The 25,117-nt window shown below is 29.8% G+C and overlaps 1 protein-coding gene across 1 annotated transcript in view; it reads left to right on the plus strand.

Moving 5' to 3' along the window:
• LOC116779564 (uncharacterized) overlaps positions 1–22,628 on the plus strand; it is a 43,545-nt gene extending 20,917 nt beyond the window's left edge. Inside the window, exons 3-9 of the mRNA XM_032673914.2 lie at positions 5,650–5,753; positions 10,382–10,564; positions 10,818–11,012; positions 11,406–11,585; positions 18,809–18,901; positions 20,163–20,247; positions 21,507–22,628. Of these exons, the coding sequence (XP_032529805.2) occupies positions 5,650–5,753; positions 10,382–10,564; positions 10,818–11,012; positions 11,406–11,585; positions 18,809–18,901; positions 20,163–20,247; positions 21,507–21,588 (922 nt within the window). The 3' untranslated portion in view covers positions 21,589–22,628. The remainder of the gene's footprint in view (positions 1–5,649; positions 5,754–10,381; positions 10,565–10,817; positions 11,013–11,405; positions 11,586–18,808; positions 18,902–20,162; positions 20,248–21,506) is intronic.
• Positions 22,629–25,117: the final 2,489 nt, after the last annotated feature.

A 25,117-nucleotide genomic window follows, 5' to 3' on the forward strand; every position in this document is an offset into this window, starting at 1 on the left:
CATTGTCTTGGTGTGTGAACGTTGTGTATAGAAATTTTATTTGAATAGTAAGTTATTATTGTACTACAAAATTAAAAACATTCCATGCTATTTATATATAATCAATTACATAAGATTAATAGTTTGTTGAATTAAAATTGTAACTTGAAAGATAAATTTGTTTAACTTATAAGTAACAAACATTACAAAAGGTGGTGAAATCTGATAATAACTTATCTTGCTTTTCAATTAATGAGAACATTGCGTGTTCGGTGATTAATGACTTGGTAACGCCTGCAATGTCGGGTCAAGGCCAATTATTTCTCTTTAAAACTAATGTATTAGTAAAATTGACTTGTTCTTTCTTCTTCTATGTTCAAAAGTAAAATTCACAGTTTCTATTTTCCCATTTAAGTAAAAAATATATACATCATTTGGGAAAACGAATGTAGATGAGACAAAACTTGTCAGCGTTCTATAGATTAACCGTGCGGGTGCCGGGTCCATCGCGTTGCAGGGAGAGGAGCTATAATAGTGCCTGGGACTTGCGACCCAGGTGTAGGTTTAAGGGGCCCCTATCTAACGCGCGTTAAACGCTCACCTCCACCGTCCAAGCGTCTCTCTCTACCTAACCTAATTTGGAACGAACCTATTATACTATTATGATATAAATGGATACTGTATACATTAGCGAGTGTTATGTTGCTATGTAAAACTTGAGCTTTTAGAGGGCTACTAATTGTAAGCATCGTGATAATTTTATTACTGGGAGTGTAGTATCGAAGTTAGACAATACAATTATAGCATTTACCTTGCAAATTAAGTAACGTTGTGATGGCCGGATATTTTAAACCCCGTGGCATTCTTAAATGAACCCTCTCTGGTTGGCATTAATCGTGAATTTTAGTTTGAACATCTATTTAGATTAAGTTGATTGCATTATATTTCTTTACACAATTTTTTTTGACACAAGCGCCATTTTTTTCTGCCTCGGAAAAGCGTAAGCAAATTCTTCTATTATAAAATTCTACATGACACCTTTTCGGAAACTAGTCAACTATACTGACTAGTAAAAGCCAGTTATCAAATTTCCAAGTGATGGTAGAGATAGCACGAACACGCTAATCACTTGTACGCGTAGATCTAAACAGTAAGATTAATTCTTACGATTTAAACCTTACCTGAGTTAGTATGGTAATAAAATATGGCTGTATGTTTGAACAAATACCAAAAACATTTCTATAAGATTATTGTCGTCTTCCTGATTAATGTTTGATTGGTGATTTTGTGATTTGATTGTTCATTGAACTCTATTAAAAGCGCAATCAAGGACGGGAAACTACAGATCACTCCAGATAGCTCGTGTAAAGACAATTTCCATTTGATGAGAGCTATTCGTTGAGCGTGCTCCTCATGTCTGTGAGATAAAATAATGTCGGCGATAAGCCACTTGTTGATCGCATAATGAGTTCTAAGCAATTATCATTACGTGTTGATTTAGGACGACTTTGATGTTCCGGATTGATACTAAATTGGATCATGAGTTGTACCTTAATCATAATATATTATAGGTAATTCAAACTTAGAATGAACATCATGTACACACAACACAAATGTAGTTTTAGTGCCTTTTATAATAATTTAACAAATTAACAATAATTTGAGTGGTTAATATATGTAAATTTATCACCCGATGTCTAGAACAGTAGCCGTAACACATCATGCAGTCTTATCTTAAAAGCGGTTAAAAGACAATTTATTTCACCCGTCACAATACGGAGTTTCAACTCGCCTAAGGAAGTATGAAGTTATAAATCATATAAAAATAAATTAAACAATCTTGATACGTTATACCATAATTATAAGTGATTTTATTTGCTCCATTTTTCGCCTTAACGAATGTTATAATAGGAAATAACAAGGGAATGTTACTTAAATATATTTTCCATATGCTTTTTTTTTACCTTTTTTTACGATTCCAGTGTGAATAAAGCTGTAATGGCCATAAAGTGGAATATTTTGCCAATGTCATTCGATATTCTTAATTTATACACGTCGTTTGGACATCTCATACTCTGCTCTGTATTTCATATTTAATGGTATCATACTTTTGTTTGTTATGTTATGTTTTAATTTGTATACTGTAAAGTAATCCAAAAACTATATTTTACAAATATTTCCTTTTGTTATTTTGTTTCATATACTGCCTCATTAACCTCTAAGCAATTTAAGAGATCTAACTTTCGAGGACCCTTAACATACATTTGAAAAGCCTCGTTCAATGGCTTCATTCAGAATCATTTGTTATTTAAAAAAGCAGAGTTGCAATTTTATCTGAAATTTTGTTATAGTTTATTACATTAAAAATATCAAAATAAAGGAATTGTACGTACGAAGTGAAAAAATATTGTTATTGATGTTTTATTTCTGTAATCAATTATTAGGTTTGATTTCTGACGAAATGTTGATTTTAAAAATATCAAATGATGTGGTTTAAAAGTTCCATTAAACAAGGGTCTTACAATTATTCAAATTAGACTTTGAATCCATATTTAGTACTTTCTTCATATATAAATTTGTCTATTGGTAACCATTGTGAGACTTCTTTCATTCTGTATGTATTAAAAAAATAAGTGCGCTGTACAATTTTATATCGATTTTCATAAAACAATTTTATGATTTGCACGTGCTGCTCGACACTGTAACCTGCCATGGTTTGGGAGGACGGAATGAATATAACACACTGCATTTGACAGCTGTCACTCAAACAACATGGCCGCAATCAGCTGTCAAAGTTCAAGCGTCCCTATTGGAAAACCCTATAGAAAAACTATCGAAAATTTAAGTCGATAAATTTACCAAAAAAAAAACCTTTTTATCGCAATATAAGGGTTTGTTAATAAAAAGTAGGGAGTCGCCCGGATGTAAGTTACAAGCAAAGTCACGTCCGGAAGCAGATATTCTAAAAAGCATGTTCCGCTTAACGGACTCTTGAATATTTTACAAGTTTTGCTGTTTCTAAACCATTTATTAAATTTCGCTTTAGTAACTAAAGATTGTAATAACAGTATTATTTTATTTATGTTGTTTACTTACACATAAATTTCTCAATATTTTTTTATGCATAATATTAAACGATTGTTTTTTTTTTTGCAGCAAACATATTTAAATTTTTTTAAATACATGCCCACTTCTAAAGAAATATGGTTGTGTTTAACAATAAACAATTTTAGCTATGAAATGAATTAGTTTTTGGAATTATGTTGGAAAGTATTTACATTGTCCAATGGCTCGTAAAATTGAACTAGCCAGGTGGGCTCTTATTTGTTATTTGAACAAGGATCAACAAACACGAATTGCCATCGAGTAGGATTATAGTATCGTACAGAAAAATAGTTTAAAATTCTCAATGTATTTCAACAATCTCTTATAATACATTTTAGTTTTTGTATTGTACCGTATACTTTGATGCATACCGAATTTCAAATGGTAAAAACACTCTGATTCATATCCGTTTAAGGAGTTCAGAATGATAGGTTGAATTTTCGATAAAAATTTCCTTGTAAATCTAATGGGTCGGGGCGAAGCGGACATTATAGGGAGTTAGTTTGATTACATTTAACTTTGACTTAATAATAAACAGTCATTGATGGTGAATTTGTAAAAAATACCTTTTATGTATTACAAACAAAATTTTATAAGTATTATTTGAATCTATTTCCTTTTTGTACGTTAGTTTAGTTTCGATACAATACTGTTTTTGCTGTCTCAACTCTCATGTCTGCGCACTGTTATGTAATTCTGTGATGTTCTCGCTACGTTGGAAGAGGAAATTAAGAGATACTATCTCGCTTGTAATCCGTATGCAGCTTTGAAGAATGCAAGTAATTTCGGTCACGCCTTCTCTCAGATATCATGCTGGTATAGCATTGTATATTTAAGTTTTTTTTCATTCTATGCTTTTAATACTAACGAAATAATTTATTATCACCTTATTTTCTAAACGATTATAGAATGGTGAAATGATAAGAGTTTCTGTGATTTTTTGCAGTCGATTTTTAAAGATTAAAGTGTGTAGTAATTATTCTGCCAACAGAAGGTGCCCGGCAGTTAATATGAGATTATTTACAAAATTTCCTTCGACATACCTAAAAATTAGACCACAGATTTTAAATAAAGTAAAGTAAATTTTAACTCAACCGTAGCACCTAAGAATTGGCCGTCGGTATAAGCTAGATGATAGGTATACGTTTACTGTAGACACTTACACTAATCTATTATAGGTACACATATGTTCTGTCCATCAGAGAATAAGTAAGGTCTGGGAACCCTGGGATCTTGCTCTGTAAGACACTTTTATTGACTGGACAATATGAAATGATGAAAATGTCTTTTTTTGGTAAATATTTCAGAAAGTAAAATTACTAAGATATGTATTATTTTTTAATTTTTTGCTGCAGTTGTAGGTATGGAATTATAAAGATTTCCAAGATATTTTTGGAAATTATGATTTTATTTAATATTCCTCACTAAAACTGTGAGAAGAAGTGTCGTTTTATATAAACGATATATCCCTAAAATGTGACAAAAGTTTGAAAAATTTAAAAAGAGTTTTGCATTTTATACAAGATGTCTGTCGAAAAAAAAAATTGGGTTGACATTGTTATATACGAACGGGATGTTAAAAGTATAATTAATGTACCTATAGATATCTATTTAAACCGTGATAAAATATAGAATTAATTTGTATTCTTGGAGACAATGCTTGATACAATAAATAATAGTAATCTACTAAATAGTCTTCAACTTAGAGTCATTAACTACAAGGTTCACTTTCAAATGTTCACAGAAGAGGGAAATTGTTGCGTTTTAACTTCTCCTGTGACATAATTTAATTTTATGAACGGAAAAAGGATCTTTGTAACATCACAACTAATTTAAGTTTGCTTATAGTGAATTTCAGAACAACTTTGTATCTTTCGGTTTATTTATTTTAAAGAGTTTTGTAAAAATCTTTATACGTAGATAAAATAGAAAATATCTGTACCTATTCTTTGTACACAATTTGAATCCTATATCTACATATCTTAAGTACAAATAAACTATACGTTGTGAATTTTCTGATGGCATTTATATGGTACTTTGTTGTTTAAAATATTTTACCATTAATGTGATGACATTAAAATAGACAATATTTAAAATAAGTCAATTTACCAATTAAAAGTTCACATAATGAAATATTTAAAAAAACCGATACTCTTAAGTTTCCTCCACACATTTTTTTTTTGTATATGTTCGTTACTACGCAATATTTTATACCTCGTTATTCTTATATTGAGGCACCGTTTTGTATGGATGTAATAGAAACAAAAAGAATTCTCAATAAATCTGAATATTACTTAAATATTAAATAAAACATTGAAATTACCTTAAAGATAAACTTTATAACGCAGATTGATATTATGTGTATTAAATAAAAAAAAACAACGTGGAAAAAAAATATTCGCTTTGGCTGCGCTATTTACATATTTCTTAAATATATTTGCATCTTGCTTGACGGTTTCTTAACAGTTGTTTTATAAGAATATTTCAATTAATTTTTATGTTTTAAATAAACTAAAAAAAAATGTTATAGCTATAGTATTGTATTCAAATTTTCACGACTTCCAGGTGTACCGGAGTGAACCACTGCAGCTTCGTGCTGGCCGAGGACTATCCACCTTCCAGGAGTTGGTCTCCAGGTGTCGTGTTTGTTAAATACGCTTGTTTTGATGGTGAGATATATCCAATTTTCTTTAATATAAATACGAACAATATTGTTTTAATTATTATTACTCTTACCTTTGGTACTCTATTTGATTATATAGTTAAATGGAAACTCGTAGATTAACAAAAATCAATAAACTATAACCTTAATATTTGTAAGAAAAAAATATGTTTACGACGTAAGTATAATGATCGCTATGCTTTGCACACGCAACATTCAACACACTACAAACGTATCGTTTCTCTGTTCTCATTCAATGACCTACTATCAGTACTAGTAGTACCTACTATCTGTGAAGATTTATGAATGATTAACTGTAATGTAACGCTTTTACTTGAGGGTAAGGGTATAGTGTTTACCTACGCCAAACGATAATCAGCTATAATTGTCTTAAGATATGTTTAAAAAATACATAATATAATTGATTACGTTATACATTCCAATGAATGTCTCTAATTCTTATGTAAATCAAAAGCCTCTATTCTATTTTATTAAAATCATCCCTGTACACCGATATATTGGGATAATTTAAGTTTTATTAGGTGGATGCATTCCATATAATTCATCTCTACACTTACTACTAAATATAATTTAATTTTAGTCAGATAAGATCTATCCAAAGTTGCGAAAGTTATGCCCTGTATCAAATGTTCAGAGCATTTAAATGTCACTTGTGATATTTTTGGAACACACTATCAACAATAATATAAAAATTAATTAAAGAGTATTCATTACAAGTGTTAAATAAGGTGGCAACACTGAAAGATTCTGGAACTTTACTGATGTCCATTTAAGGGTAAGACACATTAGGTTTGAATTCCACATTCAAATGGGTCAGGAGGCGTGAAATTAAAGCGGGCAGATGTGTGACGTCACACTGATCGAATTGCATTAAATTCACGCATGTGCAATTGAACGAATCGATTTCGGTTTAGTTTAGTTCGATTTAATAAGGTCCAAATTACTGGTTATTTAGACGACTGTATTACGTGACATCAGCGAGGGTTACTATTTTGGCCAGATTAATGTGATACCTGAACGTTTATGTGGGCTTTTTATTACTCTAGGTTCTAATCAGTGGTCCTATACAGTAGAAATACAGAAGCCATTTTGAAATTGCATTGACTCTACAATCATAAAATAATGTTTTCCATGTATAGATGGCATTAAATAAGCAATTAAAAACATTTTTTTTTTTGTATACAAAGACTGAAGACCTGATATTTAATTAAGAAGCAATTAATGAAGGAAAAAAGAATTTAATTTTCATTGATATATAACTACTTATGATAGAATAAGATGTTGAAACTTTTCCCAGATTACCATTTTGACATGTTGACATTTACCCTAGGGATTTTTCTGACAATCGTTCGAAGCACGTGCTTGTTGTGTGTTTATTGTGAGGGGGAGACGACAGAGAGCTACGAAGATAAAATAGTAACATGGATATTACTAGTGCCGTCGAATTATCATTAATGCAATATTGAGCTAATATTGAAATTGGAAGATGTGGAAAGAAAAAATGTATATAATATACAATGTTCCTATAAAATTATTTTACTCTCTATCGAAAAAAAAAATTTTTTTTTTGTAGGGAATTGTTTTTATTTTGCTATAAAACCAAATGTAAATTTATCTATTTTTATAAAAATCCGTTCAGCATTATTAATCCAGGTTTATTCAAAATTATAACTTTAACAGGCATAAAAGACATCATGAGATCTAAGATTTTCGCGAGTTTTATTCATTTAAATGAAACTAATATTTTTCGGATATACTCTATATTATATCACGGTTGCTGAAAAGTAACCGAAACGTCGGGATTATGTAGTTTCTTGAAATAATAAAAATCCGAGAAGTTTATCCGAAAAATATTAGTTTCATTTAAAAGGCATAAAAGACGTTTAACTCAAAAAATAAAAAATGGTTTGCTAAGCTCATATAAAACTTCAACAATCTAAACGACACATTATATAAAGGCTTATGTTAGAATGGTAAATATAATTATAAATCCCTATTGTGTTTTTGTTACATAAAATTTTGCTTTACCGATCTCACATCCCCCCTGTCAGCCGAATAACCATTATAAGCAGAACTATTCTGTTTCGTTAATTGTTCTCACGTGTTCGAAGTCGATAGACTTTGTTACATTGGTTTTCGTTGTTATCGATACAATAGCCCATTTACCCCGAAATCGAAAATTAACCGTGTAAATGTTATCGCTTTTATTCCCGACGCGTATATAATTCAACTAAAACCGGTGTTGGTAATGTTTATTATGTTATGCTTTTATTCCGTGGCTGAAATTTCTTACAATTACGTTAAATGTATTAGTTACGGAATTCTTATTTTTACAATTATTATTATTACTATTACATTTGCTATTTACGGTTAACACAAACTAAGGTTAGATAAAGTTTACTTTCAACTAAATTTATACTGAATAATAACAAGAATTTTGTTATATTAAATACGACTTGTTTTTAAGTTAATCGCGAATAAACAAACATTCTACAGAGTAATTTTATGAGGGAGATTATTAAGTTAATTTTCTAAATATAATATACATCTTATACTTTCAATTAATACATGTATTGTATTTGTATAAGGATTCAGTACATTTAACGACCTTCACATTAGATATTCTCACGAATAATATCATAATCAGTTTTGGGGTTTCTTTTGTCCTATAATATTCCTCCCATATATCACTGGCATTGTGTCGTTATGGACAACGGGATTAATAATGCCACGGCCATAAGTAATGATTTTTGTTTGTCGATATTACCTAGTTTTATGCTTTATAGGGGATAATAATAAAGAATTTTATAATAATATACTAAAATGTTATTGCGACTTTCATATGTTATATTATTATAACACAATTATAGTCAGGTTGAATTCAGTCATTTTGAAAATAATTTCGGCGTTAGTAAACTCATTATACGTATCTAACTACGGTTACGTGATTAACTACATGCGGTTAGTGTGACGTTCGTTCACTGATATACATACATATTTAATTTAAGAATATAATACGTTGATACTTTCGTTTTGATACTTTCGTGTAGGTAATTTTGATGTAAACTTTCACTTATGGTAAAGGTATACGTTTACTCGTTGTTATTACTAAATAAATAAAACTAGTAACAATATCACATATTCACTGTTATTAAAATATTTATTTTTTTATAAAGTCTATTAAAATCTATTTCGGTTCTATCCTGTATATTTTTTTTAATCAAAATTATTTAACATTAACCGGTTCGAGAGATTTTCTATTAAATGGACTTCAATAAATATCGAGATTATATCTATTGCTTAGTAAAGTTATTAATGTTAATGCAGAATATATTACAAACAGCCCTACATGCCGGCTAGGCTTATATTATATGATAATGATAGTATAACAATGTTTGGGGTTTGATAATTTGTGACATGCGAAATTGGAAATCATAGATGCCATTTTTATTCGATAGATATCTACCCTATCCCCTCGCAATTGATATATTTATATAAATGAGAAAATTCATATCAAATAAATCTTTAAAAAAATTAATAAGAAATAGCTTACTTAGCTTAGAATAAATTTGTAATGATTCATACGTTTATGTTTTATTTTATTTTAATGTATAAAATTTATTCCCAACAAAACTATGATGGAAGGTAACCTTTAAGGCTGGGTTCAGAACGTCTCAAGAATCCAGGTCAAGGTCGTCCCACTCGGCACCGACGAACAAAGTTAGGGTAGAATTTAGCAGATAATCCAGCAATATCGAACAACAAATTCAAGGCTTTCTGTATTATTTTGGAGTCGGTTTACTTTTCTTAATGTCCTCATGAATGATAATACATACATATATTTATAAATATAATATATCTGTTCGTATATTTTAATGTGTTTTAGCTTTTTTAGTAAAGGAGTTTCATGTCATGTACACTTGTGATCACACCCTTATATCATAATAACATATTTAAGATAAGGACTATTTAAAAATCACTTTAAATAATTCAAAATTATTTTGTTTCACTCCATTGTAGATATGTTTATTTTATTTACTTCAAAAGCTATCAGATATAAATGTATAAGAGAAAATTAAAGATTTACACCAAATCTTATCATTATAATAAAATAGTAGTCGCATGATGAAGCGTTTAATTTTTTAATTTAATATTTTAATTCCTATACCTTACATTTTAAATATTAAGGTTATTTTATTGTGACGCTCGACATTTTTATCATTCGTTTTAATATAATTTTCTGATAAATGATATTTTGTGTCTGTAAACGAACAAAACTATGCCCCTCCGTCAATTTAATTACAAACTTCGTCTGAGGTCACAATTCGAGGAACAAATTCGGCTCTCGCCTTCCCAGGGCGTCAACAAACCTGTTAAGAAAATTGAACCCGTGTTGACTATTAATTAGAGGTGATAGTGAAATAACAATACGAACTCATAACTTAAATTACATTGGCATTTTCGTGAACGATTTGATGTGAGAAAATGTTTTTTATATTGTACTAATCATAGACAAAAATATGAATAGTGACGCTATCATGGACTCGATACGATACTTTATTGTTACGACGCAACGTTTTACTGAATAGTAATGTTTTTTTATAAATATTACAGATTTACTATCAATACACTATTGCAACAGAGAAGTGTATTTGTCAGAAACTGGTCCTGAGAGCGAGGGTTACATCAGGACCCCGGGTTACCCTAATTTTTATGTTGGTGAAGAATGCCGGTGGAAACTTCGAGTGAATCTAGAACAGAAGATAAGGATTACATTGCTAGATGTTAGTTTGAGAAGTAAGTGGAATGTGGATACATAGGATATTACATCAGAATTTGTTAAATTGAAATATACCGAGACATGGAAAATTTGGAATATTTTTTTGCGAATATTAATGGACAATGGTAATAGACCCTAGGACTTTTCTGTCAACGAAAACGTGAATGATAGCAGTGAACGAGTATTGTACGTCGGTTTTTTCATTTAATTAATTGGAGACCAAACAAAATACTTTAATTTCGTTAGTTTTCTAATTAATCTTGTTTTCAGGTATAGGTCCGTTTGAAGAGGAATGTATAGACTTTGTGTCTGTGGTGGATCCCAATGGCAATATTCTTTTCAGTACGTGCGAACAAGTGGACCTCCCGCGTCAAATAACCACTGCCATGGATACTGTTGAAATAGTGGTTCAGGCGAAATCAAAAGGTGCCTATCCTAAGAGAGGCGTGTTGTTACACTATAAAAGTAAGATTATTCTACTAATATAATAAAATTTTAATATCTTATAAATAAATATTATACCATAGAAAAATATATAGATATTTCTTTCAAGCAAAAACTTCCAAATGTATGTTTATGAAATTTCACAATAATATAGATTATTATAAATTATAATATATATTAACATATTATATGCTTATAGTTTGTACTGTAATTTTGTGTAGTTTTTGCAGTTTCCCGGATTATTTGTTATATTTTGTATGAAATTTCCTGACTTTGACAAAAGATGGCATTACTATATCTATAGCCTTAAAACATGTTAATTCCTCTTTGAAACAAATGCCAATACGAGTAGCGAATAGACTAGTTTTATAATCTCTTGTTATACTGCCATCTAGCGTCTGTTTTATTCAACAGGTATAGGTTGCGTAACGCTGCCACCGCCATCTAACGGTTACTTAGTATATCGCAATGCAGATGTTGCGCACTACATGTGTAATGTGAATTTAGTTTTCGAAGATACGCGACAGAGGGCTCGCGTTATATGGTGCTATGATGATAATAGTTGGAATGAAACGATTCCAGCACTTTGTATTGGTAAGTGATACATATTGATATTATTGAGGTCATTTATTTTGTATGTAAACATCATCATAGGTAGGTATAGATAAATACAAATTTTAAATTGAAGATAGGTATGAGCATTGTAATTTAAAATAAGTACCAACCATTTATTTACACAGCGTTGGCCTTCTATTTATTTAAAGAAATAGAGATTTTTTTTTTATAAAGACAGCATTATTTCAAAAGGAGATTTTTACTTCTTATGCAACAAGTGGTTAGTAATTATATGATAGATTTTTAATATCACGATAATTAAACTTTTAAGCCAGTGTTTACCAACTATGTATTTCCTATTTGTATCCCGCCAAAAACCTTTTTAAGTATGACTAAACCGTTTGATTCTCTACTGACTCCTAGACCAATATGTCATGATATTAAAATTAATAAATGAACGTACGGACGTACTCTATTTTATAAATACCAAACTTGATTTTTAAAAAATCTTACATAAATTATAAATGCGAAATTTTGTGAGGATGTATGGATGTTTGTTGCTATTTACTTTAAAAACTACTTGACAGGTTTTGAGAAAACTTTTACAACAGAATACGTTATGAGCTATGATTTATTCAGAAATTCAGCGTAGTTCCCGTGGGATCACATCATAACAGCTGTATTTTGTATGAAGGTCTTTGGCACAGACTATATGTTGTTGGATGGTGGTTGACATTTATTTTGTTCTGACTGAGTATCCACGATCTTTAAGTCCAATTCTAAGTATGACAGTGCAGGCAAAACATAATGCTCTATAATCTATATTTTCGTTACAGTAATTAAATTTTCTCACTTGTCTATCAAAAAATATGTCAAAATCTATTATTATACATATAATAATGCCGAAGACATAATGAAAATGTAATCCTATTAAAAATAACTTTATTATATTAATAAAATAGAACGATATGAATATTATGTTAATCAGTACGTAATAAGTGTATCATTTATTTATTCAAAGCTTTTCAGAGACTTAGGTTATCTGTCTTCATTATACACTTGATCAGTTGTTACGAGCTTCGCACATGCGCAGTGGACATGACCTTTCTCTTTCACACCAGCCGCATTTCCCTATAAAGAAAGTAACAGCGATATGTGTTTCGGTTTCAATGTGATTATTTACACTATCATCGCAATTGAATTTCGTTCTAATGTGTTTGCAATAGAGTTGTATTTCAAATAATACGGGAATTACTATTTTGAATGTTGAAGGGCTTCCAGCGGATACACGTTTTAGTAAATACGTTATTTCGAGTTCAGCGTCTGCTGCGTTCGGACCGAGGTCCCGGTATTTTTGTCCCTTGACGTAAAAGCACGTGGTCATAAAGTGAGTTCTTATTTTATGGTTTTGTTTTCGAATTTCCGTTGTGAATAATTAATTTTGGTGATATATTTTGCTAGTTAAAGGATATTGCTATAAATCGGTAAGAGATGAATAATACTAACCGTGAAAAAGTTCTAATTTCGATAATATTTTTTGTACGTAATATATATTTATTATATATGAAATGCATTCGATAAGATGAGCTCTATATAGTGACTTATTTAATATCAACAATGAGAAAACTAAAACAGCGGAAACATGATAATGTATGATATTATCTTACAATGAATTCGTTTCATCACTTATAAGTCAATTTATTCTTTAAATGTTTTGTGACAAAACCAATATCAGATCGTTTTGAATATTAAATAATTATGTAAATGATGAACTTGTGAACAATTGGTAGGCTGAAAAAATATGCAATCAATCTATTTAATGTGCTTAAAATAAAAACAAGATTCATACATGATATTCCTAACATAAATAAAAAAGATTATTTATATATTTTTTTATATAAATATAACAATCGGAATAATTACATATTATCAGTAATAAAATGAATTAGCTCGTCTTTTCAATAAATTATTCCTCTTTAATAAACTTATACCGATATAGCAATTAAAAAAAAAACTTTTGTAAACTTTTCATTTAGCATCTCAATGACTTGACAGAATTTATATTTGAGGCATAGGAATTATTATTTCAAAATTGGAAAAGAAATGTAGAGATTGTTCTAGAAAGTATACTGATTTAAGATTTTGTTATTGTACCATTTAAATCCCTTATGAAATATTTATTATTACATGTGTTACAAATCATTTACAACCCATTAGTGAACGTAATGGCGGATTAAGTTTGGGAACAGTTTCAGACATGTTCTTTTATGATTATTCATAGTTATTTACATATAAAATATATAAAAATATATACAACAATTTAACCGTTTCAATATTACAAACAAATTTATATAGATACCAAACTTTTTAAATATTCTAAAAATACTGAGACGTGATAAAATTGTGATTGGCTTTAATATTATCACATTATATAATTTATCTGTAATTTATCGGTATTGTGTTGGCACCAATAGAATTATTATTTGTCGATAACGAGTACATCAAAAAACCTGTGTTTCAATACTAATACGTAGTCGATTAATTGAAAATTGTGAAACTTTTGAATTCAATTATACTATCATCAGCCTATAGGAGCCCGCTGCTGAGCAAAGGCCACTTCTCACATGGAGAAGGCAAGAGCATTAATCATTACGCTTGCTCAAAACGGGTTGGCGATTTCAATTTTACAATTTGAAATTATAAGACCAGGTTTCCGTTAGTTTTGTCTAAATACTCTTAGAAAGTGCATATGACTCGGAAAAGATCACATTGGTATGTACTTGCCAGGTTTCGAATCAGCGCCCTCAAGTATGAGAAGCGGGCCTTTAACCTCCAGGCCACCACGACTTATATCAATTATATATCATAAATAAATCATATTATTTAATGTAAGAACTATTTACTTTCGTGTAGTTTTTGTCCTTGATTTGCCTGGACTTCGGCATTAGGCTTTCAGAGGAATTTGTGTTCAAACACCCGTTACGGTAACTAAAAGGTAGTGTCATCTGCGCTCTCTATTACGATACTTCATAAAAAATACAACTGTTACGCCATGTTTAATACGGGAAAAAAGTATGCTATATCTAATTCTGATAGCTGAGCTGTAAGATTGTAAATTTTTGTTAAAATTCGTTAAGTAGTTTATGATTTAACGAGCAACAAACATAAATACATACTTTGACTTTCGCATTTATATCTAATATTAGTAGGGTTTATATGTACAGAGTCCCGGTTATGGAAATATTAGTCCAGATGCTTTGAAATTGGATTAATTAGGTTAAAGATTTATTTAACTATCATATATATTTTCTTAATTAATGCCAGTATTATCTCAAATCTCAAATTTCGATAAAGTTTTCAAAGAGCGTTGAAGATTTCTTTCACAATCTTAATAAGGAGAAGAGTTTAAATAATCCTCATTGATTGGTTTTGCTCTTGATAATTTGATCGTCTCACTGAAATGGCGATTGCGTAATTTTTAAATATTGTCACAAAATATCCTACTAATCTGCCAAAATTTTAAGAGTAAATTAATATTATTTTATTATCATCTCAAATATCTTAAAGTTTAATATGAAAAAATATATTAATTTTTAGTTTACTGTAAAGCTTTAATCCGGTTACCTAAACTCTAAACGCTTTTACGAGATTAAGCAAAGTAATTATAAACTAATAGATTAATGTTAGTGAAATTTTAAAATATAAAAATTTCCTTCGAATTTTCTAAAACTAATTCCTCTTCTCATATTCTCGAAAACATTAAGACACTGCTTTAAATTTTTTTGCAACTATAATAACATTTATTTTTCAAATTTTCTTCACAAGTATATATATATCAACTGCAATCAAATGTGATATCAAAAGGTAATAATTGATTTCCTATATTCCCTTAAATAAAGAATTGAATTACAAATTAAATGGACCTCATAATGTACATACATTTACTACTCGGAGTGCTTACTAAATATTTTACGAGCAGAACATTAACTCAAAGGTACACCCTCAACACGAGTGAGTATCGTCAAAAATTCATTCATAAATCTTCTCTCACGATAGTATGAAGTTATATGAACGGAAAACCGGAAAATAAAAAGTCCATCGAAATAAAAACGGTTCACTATTTTCTTTGGTCAGTTATGTCAAAAATTTAAAAAAAAGTTATGTCAAAAATTTGGAAATCACCGATGACATAGAGTCCTTTTTTTTTTAGCTATGACTTCATTCTCACTGAATTTGTGGAATATTACGCCAATGAGTCTCTCTGTACTAGTCTTGTTGTATTTGACACTGTCAATTATTTGACAGCTGTCTCAATTGACAGATTATGCGCTACAGATAATTAAAACATTCATATTTAAGACATTACCCTCTGACTTCAAAGTTATTTGTGAGAGCATTGTAACTTACTTTTTGTATTGATTTTAATTACATCTTATGTATATATATGCATGTCTTATATTAGCCTCTATAATTATATGACATTCACAGAACCCTTGCACACGACACGTAATTAGTGCAAGTGTTCTTCGTTATGCGAAACACTTTGAACGTGGAATGTAGGTACTTCTTAGTTTTTTGACATTTCAGCGTGTCTGCACTGATTTAAATTAAATCTATTCAGTTGAATTATTTACTTATTAAAAAATTATTAATAATTCTTACATTATATTTCAAGCGTCTACTGGGTTTTTGTTTTTTTTTTTATTAAGTCAATTTAAGATTGACAGTAAAGCACCCTAAGCGACACATGGCAGAAAAATTTATTACATATATTTTTAGGAATTTATTCATATATCAAATTGAAATTTCTTACCGATAAGAATGTTTATCAAAGCGTTATATTGAAGGCAAAGTTATAGATATTTCTATATATAGAGTTATAGTGAGTCATTGACCCTGGTACGGACTGTTACTGATATGAGAGTGAAATTTCAAAGCAAATATTTCCTAATTTTGATTTATCCAAATAACTCCGATATTGATATACAAAATTGATATTTAATTTGTCTTGTTTAAGTCGAAATTTCTATGAATAATGAATATATAAATGAAAAATATATGTCACGAATATTGTTTTCCCTCAGTGATCGTTTTGTAATAACTTTGTCTGATAGAAATATTACGTCTTGATAAGTCATGCAAAAAAATATAAAGCGATATGATTACATGTAAAATAAGTTATACCATTGTTTAAAAAAATATTTTTCATGTGATGTTACGTAATTAATTAAAACTTTAGGGATATGTGACATTTATTTAAATTAATCTATGTAATAAACATGCCAACGAGTAACAAAGATACAAAAGCTCAAGATTAGATTATAAAGGGGATAGGAGTTAATTTACAAGTTTCAAAGTCCCTGGGGTCAGTTTAATAAGTTGTGGGAATAGGGAGCGCTGTGTGAGTGTTGGGGGCAGCTTACTCGAATAATATATATGAGATCCAAGACAAGCATCACATGCCCAAGCAGAGGTTATTATTAATAAAACATTAACAGTGTGAAAGGACGGAATATACAGATTTTGAATAATTTTCATTGAAACATAAAATGTATAACGTCAAAAAGTACTCCTTTTAGGCTATCTCTTAAAAGCTTTTCTTTAGTGAAAAATTACTTTATCTCAAAAGACCCAGTGAAAATAATTAATCTTTTAAATGCCCTCAGTGTTGGGAAGTACAAAAGATTTCCGATTTGTAAAGACTAGAAAAAAATATATAATTTTCGTAATTTCATTTACCAAGCCGCAGATTTGAAGAATTTTAACGAGTTGTGCTGTAAATAATGGCTATTTATTTGTAAATCCGCATAAAGCATTATTAATTGCAATTTTTTAAGATTAATAATTAATAATTCATTAAAATATTTTAAATAGTATTTAATGTTCAGGAATTCGGATTTTATTTCAAATAGTCCGAATACGTAGAACAGTCCTCGAAGATTTTTTTTATGAAAATAGAACATGTATATATAAATTATGCATACATATTATGATATATATATATATATAAGTGTGTGTATGTTCTTTGTGAACAGGTTATGTAATAACTAAATCTATGAACCCTTTCAAGCGGACCTCGTTAATTTGAGTTACACGGCACCTGGGAGGGTTAAATGTTACAGATAAAACTATTCCGAACTTCATATATCAAACCTTAAACAATAAATCGGTTACAAAATTCGTGCAAAATATTCGCATCTTACACTGAAGAATGCTATTTGAAAATTTGTACTTAATACAATATATTTTAAAATTTTATAGTACACCAGCTTTTGCACGGGATTTGGTTCGCAAAATTTGGGAGTAACAGTAAAATCTAAATATATTTTGGGAGATTTTTTTTGTTTTTTTGCGAAACTTTAAACTAACGCAGCGCACGCAGAGCTCTCAAAAACAATGTTTTTTTTTTTTTTTTTTAGTTTCCACCACGTTTGTCAGTAACGCTCTACTACACTGGACAAATATAAATATAAAGCACAAAAATGTTCATCAATAAATGGTATACGCAGTAGGGAATTTTTTTTTTGGTAAAAGCCAATAGTTTCCGTGATTAACTCATTCAGCCATACAAACAGAAGCAACGGATTCTTCAGCTGCATAATATTAGCATAGTTCTAAGAAATGATTTATTTATGATCTTATAACATTGTTACAAACGATGCTAAATGTATTCTGTACTGAGATAAAGCAGTTTGCATTCTCCAATTTGTTCTTGGTTTTCCTGTATTCATAGTTTAAATAAGTACGTACCGTATACATTTAAATATGAGATATCGATGCGCTATAATTATTTAACATATTTACGTATATTATAATATAAATTCGATGAACAATATCGCATCACAATATAATGTTATAGCTGATTGATTTTCGCCACAATTCCCTTTTGTCCAACACTGAATTGGAGGCGGTCCCTCTGTACCGAGAGTTCATAGCAATTTTATATTGCTCAAGTGACTTAGATTATATATTGGTTGTAAGAATAATAGTTTCAATTAATTTTCATAGGTCTATATAGTAATTTCCCAGGAGTCTAAACTGTAATTTTTCTAAGAACTACATTTAATAATATTTTCTTTCCACAAAGGTTCCATTTAAACCTTTTTCATTTGGATGTCAGCTATAGGTAGCTTTATTTGATGATACTGAAAATTTTGTTTAAATGTTATTTATCTGTGACATCGAGACAGAAGCTAGAATTGATAACAGAATGACTGATAAAATGTGTAGTGTCATTACATATTAAACTGTTTGTTTCGCAGACGAGGCGACGTTGAGGGTCGCCGGGGACAATTCATCGGGAGTTACTGATAAAGAAACAAAACTGCCGCACAACGAGGCCAACATGATAGTAGGTTAGTATCACATTATACCGACAGCTGGTACGGACTCGATCGTACATAGCCACCGCTACATAATATCATTTTTATACATTTTATTGCACACAAAATTCTCTATAACAAAATGTAAATTCCAATTTTATCATAATTTATTTAAAAAGAAAAACATTTCTTTTATTTTCTCATCTCTGTTAATATTTTAATTGAAATCACAATTGATAATTCAAATCATACCGAAGATCTGAAATCCCAAGAAAACTTTTCCAGTTAAATGTAAATACGCCAGTCGGATTTGGATATAATTTCCAGGCGCAGAATTTTCTCGAACAATTTCACTGGAGTGATAATGAGAGGATATTTTTCTTTTCCTTTAATGTTGTTTATTATAACCATTTTACCAGTTCATTGGCTTCCAGTTGGTTCCTTGTATCGTGGGTAATTTAGGCGAAATGGGAAAGAGTTTAAGTTCCTACTGTAAATGTTTGAGGATTTGCAACCAAGTTTGTGAATAGCGGTTTCAAGACCCAACAGACATTTTGAGAACTTTTGTAATTAAATATAGACTAGTAATTTTTGATATATATACAAATTAAAGTATCGATGTAAGTAATACTCGATTCAAAGTCTGCGAAACCTCGAGAATATATTTTTTATAACCTCTTAGATCAACTCACGAAAGTGGTGATATAATTACCCAACTAACTTTAATAGTATAAGTGGTGTAAATACAAGTTACAAGTGCTTTCAATAAAAATTCGCTTGCTATTTGACCTTAATTCAATAGAGTAGAAAGATTAATTGCATAATTGCTACAAAGATGCACTTGTAGGTGTACGTGGACTTTTCTGTCGTGACAATTGCTTTAACTTAAATTAACTATACAAGAGTAGCAGGCTACAAATTCTATTCACTTAATATAAGAGTTTTAAACATTTTGTTACCAACAATTATTCTTACAATGAATATGACGCTTTACACTTATTTAGAACGTTTGAAATACTTTCAACTTTCATTTAACTCTTGTAAGAAACTTTATAAATTTAACCGTCGATTAATTCATAGCAAATAGCTCCATTGAAAGTTTAAATGGAGCGATATCGAATATTGATTATATTATAATAAACGATACAGTTTCTGTTTGAAAATTAAGATATAATTCCAAACAATCCAGTCTCATGTGAATGTTACAGATTTAAAGTTTCATAGGTATATTTGGTGTAAATCGATCGATTTTTTAAATGTAAAGAAATATTTTTATACGGATGTATTGTTCCAGACATTGTGATTCCGTCGCTGCTGATAGCGGCCTTGTTCATAGGGAACGCTTTCATCGTGCTCATTATTTACAAGTACAGGAAACGGTATGTTATTTGTCGCTTATATCATTGCTCTGTTAATGTGCTTCAGTTCTAAACAGTAGTTGTAACATATTTATTACATTTTATAGTAACCTCTCCGGTATTTAGACCGTGGCTCTTTCATGATTTACTTATCAAACTACCTCAAATTCCTTTGATAGGTATGCATATAATGCAATTTTCTGGTCACCTACCAAATCGATTACGCGTTGATTAGATTCGCAATTCTGAAATATAATTTGAATGCTAATTGGATTAAAATATGATTATTATTGTGCAATAAATTATATTATTTCTCATTTAATTATGTTGAAATAAACTGTTATGAAAATTAGCTTTTGTGGTAATATATCGCATGGCGTAATATTGCTTTTTGTACTTTAAAAATTTGACGAACGCAAATCACAGCATATTTATGAATTTCGTATCTATTTTATCATTCTCGTGTGATAAATTTATGGTATTCATTAATAATTATATATCAATATTACTTGTTCCTGCTATTATAATAATTTCCATGCATTATTTCGTAAAATCACTATGATAATATTGGCCATAAAAGCTGTTCTCATGCAGCACGGAGGTAAACCTTTCCATTAGTGTTGATTACTATCGTCGATTTTCCCATACTATAGACAACCTCTAAAATTTGCTAGCTGTTATCTCATGTCCATACATGCTGTCGGGCTAATGAATAATACACACACAAAGGAACGTCTCATTAAAGCAAATCAGCTTTATACGGAACCAACGTTATCCGAGCACAAACCCAGCCAGCTCGCTCTATAAATCTACGTCGGATGTTTTTTCTCTTCGTGTTTACCGACTAATTGACTTTGTTTAGCCAATTCGCTGAGGATCGTTTGTGACCGCTTGCGACTTAACAAAGTGAATACTGTGAAGGTTTTATTGTATGTAACGTGTAACTTTAGCTAGTTGGAAATTAGTGTACGTCTCGTAGTGAAAGCTAGAATTTCACGTACCTTAAAGTTTGCGACTTAAGAGATCAACTGCGTAGGACATCACTGTACGTGTAACTTTATGCACATATGTTGATTATTAAATCTATGATTACCAGTTATAGTTTGTTGTCTTAAATTATTTTTAACAAAACACATTACATAACAAAAGCCTAATTGTAGCTCGCGTTTGGCTGACATTTTGGTGGTGGTTGTTATTAATTTTGTTAAAATTTATTGCTAGTTTTTTTTTTTTGCGTTTTAACTTAAAAATTTCAATTTAATATATGAATTATTTTACAGGAAAAATGATGATTTAGAAGACGAGTTCAACACGATACCACTGAGCGCGAACGGCCTTCATAACGCAGGGAACGCCGTTTAAGATTCGATTTCGAGATTACACACTAGATAATTAATAATTACGACCTCTTTATTTAATGTACATGACATTGCAAAGTTTTAAAGCATGATATTTTATTAATAAGGTTTTATTTGACGAATCAGCTTCATGGGATTGTATTCGTTTATAAATTTTCTTAATTTTTTTGACATAAAAAACCCCGAAACCGTAGTAAATTGTTGCACAAATACAGAACAAACTACCAAGTTAGGTAGAGATTTCGATGTGATTTTCGTTTTGAGGTTTCAGCTTGTTACGGACGAGCCATTCCAAAAACAACATCCGAACTTTGCGAATAAGCAATTACTGTTTAATATAAACAGCGAAGTAAAAAAGTGTGTATTGCTCGTGATATATTATTTTCGTTATTTTTTATTAATATATTAATGTGTTCAATGACATACCAAAGATTTTTCAGCAACAACGACACTTAATTTGCTCTGTATTATGAGCTAGTGTGTAATCTTTAAGTGTTTTTTTTTTTTTGAATTTTATTCTAAGGCAATGGCCTAAACGATACCAATAGTGTCTAATCTTAATAAGTAACGATCAGTGATAGAATGACAATTTCAAATTCACTATCAACTTCATCCCGTAGTCCTAACGAAACTTGGACGTATTGTGTATTTTTCATTTCAGTTGTATAAATCAATCGAGCACCTACGTGTTAAAATGTTTAAGTCATTGGGTAATTATTTATTTCTTATTGGACGCTTTTCATTTGCGTGTCACTATAGTTGTATGGAGGCTTGATAAGACAGTACGAAAATGTAGACTCCAATACAGTCTTTCCAATGTATTGATTACCGACAAAACTCTTGTACGTAGAAATCTTCTAGTTGTAAGTAAGGACTGATAGTTACAATCGACGCTGTTTCTTATATTTAGTCCGCACATTTTTCACTGCATTTATTTTCATTAAGATCAATAACTTAAGCTTGAGATAATTTCATCCAAAAATTGTTGAAGTTTTTGTATTTGGCGAAGTCTGTATAGATTTAAATAAAAGCACTATCTTTAAATTTTATTGTTTTATTTAGATATTTGCAGTCTAATAAGGCGTTATTATCCCTGCTTTTTTTTTGTAGAGTCGGACACGCATATGTTTTATCTATTTATTTTTAAATATAATAATCGAAAAAGGTAAGTTTTATTTAGATGTCGATGTTTATATTTAAGAAAGAAAAAGATAATAAAGAAAACCAGTTATGGTAGCCATGCAATCTATTTCATGGTTGACGAAATCGATTAAATATTTTTATGAAGCAACAATCGAATCGGTTTACGATGCGCCGTGAAGATGAAAGTTATCGATGGAAATAAATGAAAAGAATTTTATCGATAAAAAAATATTAGTAATGCGAAAATACGGAATGCGAGAATCGCGTGAAATGACAATGTAAGGTGATAAACGGGTTATATTTTAAAGGTTATTTTTGCATTATTATTCGTACCTATGTGCAGATTCAAATTAAAAAGTGCTCTCCTACCCATATTAGTATTTATTTATTAACTTTGACTTATTAATTTATTGAGTTTAATTCAGTATATAGTATCATTAACATATTTTTATACTCTTAACTTTAATATACATATTTGTATTACTTATAAGTTATATCTCGTTTTAATATCTCTGTATCCAATCGTGTAGCTTTGTGCGGCTTCGCCCTTTTTGTAGGTTGATAGTGTCGTTAACATTGATCTATGACGCGCTTCTCCGGCTTCAAAACACGCAAGGCTCTGAACGAATATGCTTTGTATAAATATATTTTATAGCCTTATTATAATCGCGTTCCATACCATCAGCCGCTCTGTTGTATATGAGGAGACAAATTAATACGTATTTCTTCTATATTATTAAAAGAATGGAGATGTTTTTAAACGACTAGATGGTTCATGGCGTCATTATTATTGAATTCAAAACAATTCAGGGTTCCTTGTCATGGTATTAAAATATAATACATTTTTTTGTTTCTGAAACGATTTGTTTCCTTTTGTTTGAGAAATAATCCCACGTTCCACAGTTATAGCGGATCGTTGTTAAAGCTGTGTTGGTTGTTCTTCTCTTAAGAATTGAAAGACGTTTTAATCCAAGATTTCGAGAACCTTTTCTATATTGACTTTCATACAATTTGTCACTTGCGAAATTAAAGTGACAGGCTTTTTGAAGTGAAACAATTATCTGTGAGGATGACTAAATTAAAATTACTATTTACGAGATATATTTTATGAATAAAGGAATAAGTATTTGAAAGTTGTTGGGCTATTTTTTTTTTATTGATCATTATAAAAGCACCGTGTTCAAGACGACTTGACTTACTCTATGTTTGTCATGTTGCCATGACTTACTCTATGTAGCGTAGAACTATTTTATATTTAACAGTTAAGTTACGACGTGACAAACCCAAATAACATTTAGCTTGAATACAGCATGAAAGTTATTTTTAAGTATATTATATTAATTTTGAATTTTTATATTTTTATCATTTGCTTACCAATACATTTCAGCTGACTCAGGGAACGAGTTGTTTTTATTTAAGCGATAAATATATATTTGGAAACCCGTGATTATATTTTTTTATTGATCCCTTGCAGTGCACTATTATTTTGACATAATGATAACTACTGTAGTATTTTTAATGTGAAACTTTGAAAATTATGAATTCTATTTCCAAAAGTACGTAGAGAAAGTTCATTTTCTGTTTTCTGTTAATGACATTTATTTAAGCCATTCAATGCTTCACCAACGTCGTGTTTAGATTTCAGTGAACTTATGCAAATTCAGTAAAAGTGGAAACGAGTTTGAATTCTTGATTGCAGTTTTGAGTGTTGTAACCAAAATTTGAAAATTAATATTTCAAAGGGTTTAGTTGCTAATTGAGATGCAAAGTTTTACCGTAAAGCGTAGAGACGCGTTCTATTTTCGTCTTTTATTGCTCTTCTGACGTGACTGCCAAAATTTGTGAATAACGTTCTTCGTTATTATATTAAGCAGACTGACTCTATATTATTCTATATTTTTTGTTCACGATTGGGTCCTAACCAAACAAAAAATGTACGGGATATGATTATTCGAGTGCACAGGTATTATAGAAAATGTTTATGACAAAGGTTTACATATATTCTTAGGAACATTATTAAAAATGAAGACGATGTATTACGTTTTTGATTTCAACCTTTGCAAGCTTTTCTTTATACGAGAGACATTTTGAAACAGAACAAGAACCATTTTTACTGTGGTCAGTATAAAAAGGTTATTCAAAAACAAATATTTTTTGATTATTTGCGACATGAGAGTCAAATCAGGTTTTCAGTTTTTTTTTACTTTAATATATACTTCGGCTACTATTTCACAATTTTAAACACGTTTTCTTTATCAGTGGTTACGAGCAAACGAATGTTATGACGGAAATAGTTTATGGAATTGTTTGAAAAAATAAAGAAATTAGTTTGTCAAATGTATAAATTTTTTATGTTGAAGTTGATGAGAGTTTACAAATTCTTTAAAATT

Source organism: Danaus plexippus, chromosome 2 (genome assembly GCF_018135715.1).
Source record: "Danaus plexippus chromosome 2, MEX_DaPlex, whole genome shotgun sequence".
NCBI classification, from domain to species: Eukaryota; Metazoa; Arthropoda; class Insecta; order Lepidoptera; family Nymphalidae; genus Danaus; species Danaus plexippus.